The sequence below is a fragment of the Microchirus variegatus genome (genome assembly GCF_963457635.1).
Source record: "Microchirus variegatus genome assembly, chromosome: 15".
Taxonomy (NCBI): Eukaryota; Metazoa; Chordata; class Actinopteri; order Pleuronectiformes; family Soleidae; genus Microchirus; species Microchirus variegatus.
This window is the reverse complement of record NC_139816.1, coordinates 3,719,190-3,730,872: the sequence shown is the minus strand read 5'-3', so window position 1 is coordinate 3,730,872 and position 11,683 is coordinate 3,719,190. Positions and strand designations below refer to the sequence as shown.

Here is an 11,683-nt window from a genome sequence, read left to right as displayed (position 1 = left end):
AAACAAGTAAATCAAACTTAAAGGTGCATTATGTAATAAATCTAAAGCACTGTCACAGAGACTCAGGAATAATGTTCATACAAACAAACTGAACTCACCAACAACAACAGTACAGACAAAATATTTGCATTAAAAAAACATCTTTTGCAGACTGCAAATCATTATGTTTATGTTTTGAAATCATGTTTTGGCGTCATGTGGCGCCACCTACCGCCGTCTACCAATCACTGCAGTCGGTAGAGTCTCGGCTGCCGAGCAACCACGGGTTGCCAGTTACGTCAGAAAAACGAAAACCTAAAAGACCTCGGTATTTTGAATTTGAATGTAGTAACCGTTTTTTGGCCACATTCTTACATATGGCGCCTTTGAGGGACAGGAAATGACATCAGCCACAGAGGCTGCTGGGAGCTAACAGCAGTTAGCATATGGTAAAGTGATCATTAGCAAGCTGTAGCAGGCACATTGCCGTCGTGTATAACACGTATCCACCGGACAGATAAATCCTCTGAGGCTGGAAGTTTGTGTAGAACTCTGTGCTGCACTGTGGAGCCAAGAATAGAACTTTTCAAGGACTTCCGATTTTCAGATACCGTTGCCGTCGCCGGCACTCTCGCGTGTTTTACGGACAAAGCGGAGCTCCGCCAGATTCCAGGAATTTAGCGTATTGTGACGTAGCAATGAGCGCGTTTCATCTACTTAGACTGAGGAGGAGCACAAAAACATGACCGAGTCATCTTTTTTTCACACTTTGCCGACTGATAGGGCCTCCAGAGTCCCAAATGTAAGCATTTAAATGATGAAATTTAAGATACTCACAAACTTCTTGTTATGAACCAGGACGGTCTTCTCGCCGGCGTCGACGTTGTACTTGACGACGTCGCCGTCGCGGTTGCGGTACAACAGCTCGTGACCTGCGAGGGGAGAAAATGATGCTCATGGTAAATGACCGTGGGAATAATACACAACTCCTTACATGGACGTCCTGTGTGTGTGTTTAAAGGTCACATATTCAGGCTTTAAAAAAATGCTGTTTTGTTATCGTCTTCTAATGTCTTGTTGATTCATTTAGTAGCAATAATTCCGCAGAAAACACAAAATTAGACCGTTTTTTTTCTTTTAGAAACGTTAGAAATCTTCTTTTTACACTTTTTTCCAAATTTGATACAAATTCAATCTGATTTTAAACATTTTTAGTACTTTTTTTGCTCATGTGTGTTTATATAGTAGGTGAAAATGACTTTTTTTCCCCATCAGATTGCCTAAGTTGTACTATAAAAAGGATATAAGACACTCTATATTGCACATATTCTTGTAGCGTCTGTATATACATGTACGTTTAAACATAGAAATGGTAAAAAAGCAGCAGTGTTCTGAGTCAGAATCATTAAAACCCGCACACGTGAACATCTGATTATCGGTGTCACGGGTTAAATTGTGGATTTGATGGTTTCTCCCTGTCCAAACGTTATAGAATGCATTGAACGTGCGTCACATCACAGCAGCCGAGGTGATTAAATAAAAACAACCAATGTTCAACGTTAATGACGTTGTTAGCCGCGTAGCCCGAGCTTTGAAAGCATCGTTAAATCGGAGCAGATGCTGCTGTTTATGACCTATTTAATATCAAAGGCATATTCAATTAGGTTTATTATAATATTTTAACTTTTAAGTTAACGAGTACAAGTTTATCAACAGGTCGATTAACAGCGGCGGAAAACGATTACGTTTCCACTCTTAGACGGATATTTTATCAACATTGCACTTTGTTTTCTTGGAAAATCTGAATGCAATTTGTTATTTTGTCTTCATTTTGTAAATCTGATGATGATATGAACACTGAAATAAAGACATTTTAGTCTGAAAATGAAGAGTTAACTCGGCACAGTGATTGTAAAAGTCAGTAAAAGTAAACTCTGATTCTGATTCTGGACAAAAGCAACGCGAGGCGATGAGGAGCAGGAGGATCTGTGTGTGATTGTGAAGCTGAGGGACGATCGATCAGAGCCATTTAACAAACATTGAGCATCGCCGACAATTTGGAAGGTCCTTAACACACACACACACACACACACACACACACAGTCGACGCAGAGACAATAACGAAAGGCCGATGACAGAAAAACAACAAGTGGGGCGGTGACGTCCACCTCAGTGAGGTGAAGGTTTTCACCGCCTATTGTTGGAGAAAAACTCACCACACAACAGTTTAAATGTGTGAATATTTTACCTCAAACCCAAAAATGGTTCAGTTTTTAATGATTTCTTTGTCGCGCGGAGCAAAGAAACCGGAAAATATTCAACATTTAAGAAGCTGAAGAATCACATCGCTGGTTTTAATTATTAAAAATAAACAACAACGCTCAAACCAATGAATGGATTATCAAAATAGTTGAAAAATGTATCTATAGTTTCAAGTGTTATATACAATTATATCACATTGGCATATTGTGACAGTGGATTTTGATGATGTATTCAAAGACTAACTAAAGTTGCTGCCATGTGATTGGATTTTAAGCTATTTGCTGAACAGGTGTACCTAATAAAGTGGCTGGGGGAGTTTATACAGCCACACAGGCAAATTAGAATCTCTTGTATTAATTTAATCTAATCTACAGCTGAAACAATTAATCGATTACTAAATTAATCGTCAACTATTTTGATAGTCGATTCATCGGTTTGAAGCTTTTTTTCACGATTAAATCAAGATTTCTGATCGTTTTTAGCTTCTTAAACAACCAATCAATCCTGAAAATAATCCACACATTAATCGATTACGAAAACAATCCTTAGTCGCATCTCTAATCTAAGCCGGACAACTCTGAGAGACATGTGAAGATCGTACGGGACAACATGGGATTTGAACCAGGAACCTTCGACGTGCAAAGGTGACCGAGGGACAAAGACGAGTGAAGAAATCTCCCGTTTGGAAAAAGCTTTCTAAAGTTTTTCGTCCGCGTGGGAAAACCATTACTCATAATGAGCAGCTGATGGAGAGCTTATGCCGCCGTTTCAGGGGGAGCAGCAGAGTGACATTAATCCCAATTTTGAGAACTTTCAAACAAAAGGATTTACGTGAAGTCCTCTGGAACGTGACCTTAAAAAAAAAATTAAAAAAAATGACCCAACCATTTTGACTGCGTCTAAGAAGAAGAAGAAGAAGAAGAAGAACTTCCAGCACAAACACATCCGAGTCCAAAAGCCCCGGGAGGGAAACGGTTGAAGTCGGAACGTATGAAAGTCCTCGCAGCAGCTCCCTCATCCATCAGGCCTTTATCAGGACGAGGAAGCTAAATACAGCAGCTGCCCTTTCCTCAACCTTCAATCCATCTGTGTCCGCTGTGTCGTGCTGCTTCTCTGACCCACAGGCAGGAGCTACAGCCGACCGGCGCGACTCGGCTAATTAGAAACCTGGGGATTGTTGTTGATGCTCGCCCGCTATCCGCTAGCATATCTGATTGTCCATTAGCGGCGACAGAATCGCCATCATAATGACTTTAATTCAGAACGTGTAGAGCATTGGTTCTCAAAGTGCGGCCCGGGGGCCAATGGCGGCCCGCAGAAACATTTCTGGCGGCCCCGCAGTGAATTACAGTTGATAGTTTTAATCCAGAAGCGACTAAGCTTGTTAAATGTTTATTGGACATTACTGGATACAGACCAGTACGTGTAAACAAAAATTCTGGGTATTTACCTGGTTGCTATATGGTGAATTTTAGTGTATTATTGTGTTATAAGCTGGTAATAAGCAGGTAGCTACAGCTACCAATTACTAGCTATTTACCCAGTAAATATATGGTAACAGAAATGTGTTACTTGGTATTAACCTGTAATTAGAAGGTAAGAACAATGGCCAAAATACTGGGTAATTACCCAGTAAATTATAAAGCGTTATTATATTAATGCTTAAATTACATTATATTAACGCTTATATTACTTCACGCTAAACTGTAGAACTGCAATCTGGTCATTAAAATGATTACAAATGGAAATTTTTTTTTTTTTTTATTTTATTTTTTTTCCTTTGGCGGCCCTCAGTCCAATGTTGGGTTCCTAAATTGGCCCTCAGGTATCAAAACATTGAGAACCCTTGGTGTAGAGTGTCGCTTCAGAACATTCGTCTTTTCCGAGAGATAAACGTCGTAAACGCTGGACTCCCCTTCACGTCAATGTCTTTTGTCTTCTTTGAGAGAAGCCACCGGAATACTAACAAGGCTGTGAAAACCAACGCCTGTATGGGATTCATGGCGATAAATACAGCTAAATCTGCCATATTGTGTTATTTAAAGGCGCCATATGTAAGAATGTGGCCAAAAACGGTTACTACACTAAACATGATTTGCAGTCTGCAAAATATTTTTTTATATTTATATTTTTTTAATGCAAATATTTTGTCTGTGCTGTTGTTGTTGGTGCTACGGATTAGAGGTTGACGAATCGTTTTTCGCTAATTAACCTCTGCCCATAATGCCACAGAGGCTCCACTCAGCACTCATTATGTGCCAGCGGCTATATTTGCTAAATTAAAATGTTCTTTTGTTTTGTTAACAAAATGTGTGCGTGTGATTTGATTTTGCTCCTAATGATTTGATCAGGTTGGGCTCTTCCGTACTCCAGAAATCATACGGCGATGCAAAATCAATCTACTACTAAAAAACCCTCTACATCGTGTTGATCCTACAGAAGCAGCTTCGAGGTGCATTCAATGACCCTAGGAAATGTCTTTATTTCTGCCTTGTGGTAACAGAAACACAACAAATTAAGTCATTAGAGAATAACACAATACCGATAATACTGATAAGGCATGTTTCACATTGTATCTGTTCCATTAAAGGCGCCACATGTAAGAATGTGGCCAAAAACGGTTACTACACTCAAATTCAAAACACCGAGGTCTTTTAGGTTTTCGTTTTCTGACGTAACTGGCAACCCGTGGTTGCTCGGCAGCTGAGGCTCTACTGACTGCAATGATTGGTAGACGGCGGTAGGTGGCGCCACATGACGCCAAAACATGATTTCAAAACATAAACATGATTTGCAGTCTGCAAAAAAAAATGTTTTAATGCAAATATTTTGTCTGTACTGTTGTTGTTGGTGAGTTCAGTTTGTTATATGAACATTATTCCTGAGTCTCTGTGACATATTAGGAGGATTTTATGTCCCAGTTGCTTTAGATTTATTACATAATGCACCTTTAAAGCTTGGCGTTTTGACACACTTTTAAGCTTTTATGTACAAAAATGGAGGTTAAAGCTTTTACGGTGATAAATGAGTGACTGACGGTACTTCTGTCTCCACACATCGGCCTCATTTCAACCTCAAAAAAACCCCAGCATCTCCCTATCTTCATCTTTTATTCCTCGCCGTGTTGCTAATCTTCTCCTTCATCCGCACACCTTCAGATATACCTCAGATCTTTTCCAGTGGCCGCTCTGTAAGCCCACCTGCTGGGTTCATCATTTTCAGACCTTATCATCGCCTCCGTCTTCGTTCTCTCTCTCTTCTCTTCTCAGCTCCATCAAAGCCACCTATTCTTTCACAGGCTATTACCCCCACAAAAGCATTTTCATGTCCTCCATTCAATCTCATCTCTCTTTTTTTGTAATCCCTGCCTTTGTTTACGCACAGAAACTCCCAACAAATCAGAAGCACGCGGCGATTCTCAAGAGATAGCGAGCCGCTGCTATTCAGAGACGTGACAGGTGACCATATACTGGTGATGATGATGATGATGATGATGCCCTAGCTTTGAACACACACTGTGCAGAAGGAGCAAAGGTTTCCTCCTCCTCTCTGTCGGCCTCTGTTTTCTCTCTCTTTCATTTCTTGTGCATTAGCCCAGGGGGCGCTGCTTTATCCTCTGATCTACACCTTTCCATGGATGTATATACGTCTTATTTAATACAGAGCTGCGCTCAGGGCACGGCCTCAGCACCAGCCGCACACGCTCCAAGTGGGTGATATACTTTATGTTTTTGTTGCTATTTATCACCCGAATACTTATTATCACTGTAAATTTGCCTGTTATTATGAGGTGTTGTATACGTTATGGTGTGCGGCGCCACCGGATCTGTATTTGTGATGTTATAAAGGTGCATTATGTAATAAATCTAAATCAACTGGCCGTAAAATGATGCTCCTAATATGTCACAGAGACTCAGGAATAATGTTCATATAACAAACTGAACTCACCAACAACAACAGTACAGACAAAATATTTGCATTAAAAAAAAAATATTTTGCAGACTGCAAATCATGTTGCCGAGCAACCACGGGTTGCCAGTTAGGTCAGAAAACGAAACCTAAAAGACCTCTGCATTTTGAATTTGAATGTAGTAACTGTTTTTGGCCACATTCTCACATATGGCGCCTTTAAGCATCAAATCAAACATCATTGGAAGGCATTTAACAAAACAAATATTTAACAAACAAGTACAAAGAAATAAAAGTCGGCTTTTGTCAGTCAAAGAAAACAAATGGAGAGATTCATTCATTTTACAAAGAAAGATCACGATTCAATGGGAAATAAAACAAAAGGTTCATTTCGTTTCAGGTGACATTTGCTTAAAAATGATCAAATTGAGAGGACGCGTCCACACTCTTAGAAATAAGGGTTCCAAAAGGGTTCTTCTACAAGGGCTGAGGTTCTACCCGGAACCATTTTTACGAAGAAAGGGTTCTTGGTAACACTAATGGTTCCAGTGAGAACCATTTTGATCCAGAGAAGCCTTTAAAACCCCTTTCATGAATAAAGGATTCTTGGTGGAACCCTGCAAAAGGGTTCCAGGAGGGAACCTTTATAAAAACCTGGAGCTAAAAAGGGTTCTCCTATGAGGACAAGCCGAAGAACCTTATATGGTTCAACTTTTACACTTTTATTTCTTAGAGTGCAGAGGCAAACACAGTTCTGACAGAGTCAGAAATCTCACATTGTGTGCTGTCCCAAAATCTAAAATAGCATCAGTCAGTCAAACACGTCCACCGTCTACCACTTTATCCTCCACATGAGGGTCGCGGGGGGGCTGCTGGTGCCAATCCCAGCAAACATTCAGTTACTCACACCTCGGGCAATTTAGCTAAAATAGTCCAGTTTTTGGACTGTGGGAGGAAATACATGGAGAAAGAACATGCAAATAATAAGGGCCTGGATCAGGACTCTGACGCTTCATTTGTTAATTAAAATATCAATATTTGCCTCAGGCTTCATTAACGACTTAAAATCCCATCATGTGTAGTAATATGACAGCTCCATTTCTTTTTTTAAAGAGAGAGAAATGAACGTGGAGCTAATACCACGTAGAGGAAAATGGACTCTGGGAGTGAAGTTACATTTTTACTGCACTGTAATCAATAAGAGTTTGACTCTTTTCTTTTTTTTTACAGCGTTTTACAGCCACTCTCGACTCTCTGCAGTCCGCCGTAATATCTGTTCCCGCTCGTAACACGATACATAATGAATGCAGCCTGTTCTCTGCACTCTGCTCGACGCATTTTAACCGCGATCGCGAGTGTGTTTTGGAAACAGTTTGAGAAAAACACAGACCCCGCTCTCCCAATTTACGAAGCAGATAAGTGAGAGGGAAGACTGGAAAGGAACCGAAATATGATTTTACTTCTTTGACGACCCTCACCTTCAAACCCTAACCTCCACATAATACATCACTGTGTGATTAAAGAAATCACACTGGGGCGATTGAAACGGAGGGGGGAGTGTCCGTGGGCTTTGCGTTGCGAGCTGCGAGGTGTGTCAGGGTCGCGTTCGTGTTAAGTTCTGGATGAAATGGGATTTTTCTTGTCGGGTTTCCAGGTCATTTGTCCCTGCCCAAGGCTGCGGGTGATGACTGGTGTGTGATAAAAGGGACGGAAGCTGCCGGCAGAGAATTATGGCGTCTGCTGGTGGCTGAATAAAAATTGTCACAAGTTTCTGTGTGTGTACATGTATGTTTATAAATCTAATTCAATCGTGGAGCTTTAAAACCAAAAAGCAAGTAAAAACGGTGCTTGACTTTCAAGTTACTTTAAGGGTTAGATATTCCAAACGCCGACTCTTCCGGATGCAGCCGCGGGTTCGTCCGCTTCAAACCGACTTCACTGCAAATTCACAACAAACTCTGGAGAGATGAGAGCTGGTTAAAAGTAAAAATAAAATAAAGCGAGGCATCGATTGAGCTTACGGGGCTACAGCAGCTACGAGATGCATTCAGGGAAACCCTCGCAAATCCAATCGCGCTCATGCAGCGCCCCGCAAACAAACAAATACTCGCCGTTGCTGCCACACGCGCGTGTGTGTTGTGGAGAAAATAAAAAATATGGAAAGCTGTATTTATAAATTTTACATGCTGCCGCTCTAGACTTCGCTCAATGATTAGCTCGAAGACGTTAACGTCATATAAAAAGTTCAGTTTATCTTTACCTTGTTAGCTAACAATATAGTTTATACAGTAGGAACACTTATTAGTTGGATGTTTCCGGTCTCTATTTCATATCCAAACTTGCTGGTTCCCTGGACTTTGACTTTCCCTATATGGCAGGGGTTCTCAAAGTTTTGATACCCGAGGGCCAATTAAGGAACCCAACATTGGACTGAGGGGCGCCAAAGGAAAAAAAAAAACGTAATAACTATGTTGTCCAAAATTTGACAATTAAAAAAAAAAAAAAAAAAATGTATTTGGTCCAAAATTTGCCAAAAGTCATACTATACTATGTCGTTCAAAATGTTACAATTTTTGGGGGAAAAGTTTTTGGTCCAAAATTTGACTAATTTAAAAAAAAAAAAATGACAAAAATGACATACTACTATGTCGTCCAAAATGCGACAATTTTATGAGAAAAAATTTCAACACCAAAATTGGACAAAAAGGTCTATACTGTGTTACTATGTCATCCAAAAGTGGATGACATAGTAAATACAGTTGTACAGTTAACACTTATTGGTCTGTATCCAGTAATGTCCAATAAACATTTAACAAGCTTAGTAGCTCCTGGATTAAAACCATCAACTGTAATTCATTGCGGGCCGCCAGAAATGTGTCTGCGGGCCGCCATTGGCCCCCGGGCCGCACTTTGAGAACCAATGCTATAAGGTTTAGCTACCACACATGTGCTAATAGAGGCTCTTCTTAATATTGTCATGATGTTGTTATTGTAAACTTCTTGGAATTAGAGCTGCAACTAACGATTATTTTCGGAGTCGATTAATCTGTAGATTTTTTTTTATCGATGAATCGTTTGGTCCATAAAATGTCAGAAAATGTTAAAAAAAACGTTGATCAGTGTTTGTCAAACCTGGAAATGACGATGTTCTTGAACGTCTTGTTTTGTCCACAAACCAAAATGATTCAGTTTTAATGATTTCTTTGTTTATGTGGAGCAAAGAAACAAAGAAAATATTCACATTTAAGAAGCTGAAACAATCAGAAATCTTGTTTTAATCATGAAAAAAGCTTCACACCGATTAATCGATTATCAAAATAGTTGGCGATTGATTTAGTTATCGATTAATAATCAATTCATCTATTAATCGTTTCAGCTCTACTTGGAATATCCCGAATATTGTTTGTTTTTCTCCTGGGGAATCGGAGCAGACGAAAACTGTTTCAGCTTCTCCACGCTCCAAACTGTTCTATTACCACCAACCTTTAAAAAACCCTAACCGTCGGTTGACCTGTAATTTGCGGCACTTTATTGTGATTTATGTGTGAAATTTCACGGCGCTGTCACCGGCAAACGAACGTCAAGAGCACACAAATGAGCACAAACCTTCAAGTATGACCCTGCTGACAAAAACAGAAAATGACCTGAGGCGACAGCCAAAGCTGCTGCTGCTGCTGGTGGAAGTCATTTATGCTTATCTGGAACACCTATCAATTTTTTTTTTTTCTCCTCCACGCTGGTTCACCGCCTCTGCTTCTGAAAGTGGTCATTTCCGTTTCACACTCTTGAACTCTTGCCCCCCCCCGATCTTGCTTTTTTTTTTTTTCTTTGAGAGATCTTGATCTTGAGCAAATGAAGGTCCTGGCAGCGTCTGTGAAGTCTGTCACAAACCGCTGCCGCTTCACATCAGAGATGAAACGAGGAGACCACTCTGACTCCAGGATCCTTGAAGTTTCAACCTCCCGTCACTTCTGCTAATTTGAGGTTTCTCCCGCTGAAGCTCCGCTGTCTGACATTTCCTCGGGAACAGACCGGAGACTAAAAGTGTTTGAAGGGTTATGAAGAAACTGCAAGAAGCTTAAAAGAAAAATGTCTCGTTGAACACAAATTTGCATTAAATTCCAATAAATGTGTGTATTTATATTAGCATTTCTGTTTCAAAGCGGACCTAGAACGGAAGTTCCAATGAACGCTGTGTTTTTTAGTGTGTATCTGCGTCATTACCTTGTTTAAGAAGCCCTGAAGGTTCTAAACAAACAGTTCAGCCACTGCTGAGAACGCTGTGTTTTATTGTAATCTCGGGCTCAGCGAGATCTCTGAAAAAAACCCGGTCCGGTTACATAAACACCGGTTCTCCGGAACAGCAGGTCCTCCTGCTCCGGGCACTAGTCCGGGCACATCCGGTTGCGTACATTGAAAGTGTCTTCTGACTCTGGGTCTGACTCTGGGTCAATCACAAAACTCTGTATTCTGGGGGTGAGATTTATGTCTGAAATATAGAGGCTCAGTACAGCATCAGAAAAGACAGATTTCTATCGGCTCGTTTACAGCAACTAGGAGGTTTTTGAGCATAAAAACAAGTTAATGTATGTAAGTAGACCTTCATAACTAACATATATGTGCAACAGGACCACTCTATGTGAGCTTTAAACTCGGGTTACATAAGCAGCTACAAGATGCATTCAGGGAACAACCTTATTATTACTATAAAAGAAGGTTGTCATTGAAAATCCCAATAGATGCTAACATTTTAAGCTTGTTTTAAAAAGTGCAGTGAACATAATGGTAAAACAGAAGCAAATAATCCCTCTGTCACACACACACACACACACAAATACACAATAAAGCACCGTTGGTCGGCTTTTAACACAAAACAATTTGAGACCTTCATTCATTTTACAATGGGCAAAAAAAAAAGGTGCATTTTGCTTTTTCAACTTTTCCCAAATAACAAAACTGACATCTTCTATTCAGCTCTCTAATTGAGCGGAAACATTTTTTCCGTTTTTTTTTTTATCGCCACAGGCAAAATATCAACGTCTCCGCTGAGCAACAGACAAAAATCTCTGAGCTCTGCTCGCCGGAAAGATTCAAATAATAACAACAATCACCATAATCTCTTTTGTAGATTTGTACCAATTGCCACAACACAGCTCATCCAAATCCGTATAAACTGAAATCGGTCGCTAATAGGGCGCTGTGTCAATCTCAGTTGACCTCGAGGCTAAAAGCCGGGTTCAGAACACCGTGGACAGATCGCCCAAGTCCATAGTTTTTGAATTTTCTAGCTAGATAACACAAACGGTCTATTCTAGGAGTTACGGTAATGAGAGGTACGCATGACAAAGACGGGGCGGAGAAGGGTTAAAGAAGAAGTTTAAAACAAATTATTCCAGCTAATCTGCTATAAACCAAAAGGGGCGGAGCTTTTGCAGTTCCGGATCAGTGACGTCCTTTAAAGCCCCTCCCCTGATTTTGAGTTATGTGATGATTATAATTATTATTATAATAATATATGATATTATTATTGTTA

General features: G+C 40.2%; 1 protein-coding gene across 1 annotated transcript in view; it reads right to left on the bottom strand.

Moving 5' to 3' along the window:
• LOC310937244 (A-type potassium channel modulatory protein DPP6-like) overlaps positions 1 to 11,683 on the bottom strand; it is a gene marked incomplete at its 5' end in the record, with an annotated part of 222,330 nt that overhangs the window by 57,779 nt on the left and 152,868 nt on the right. The window contains one exon of the mRNA XM_083901474.1: positions 817 to 911. Coding sequence (XP_083757600.1) covers positions 817 to 911 — 95 coding nt within the window. The remainder of the gene's footprint in view (positions 1 to 816; positions 912 to 11,683) is intronic.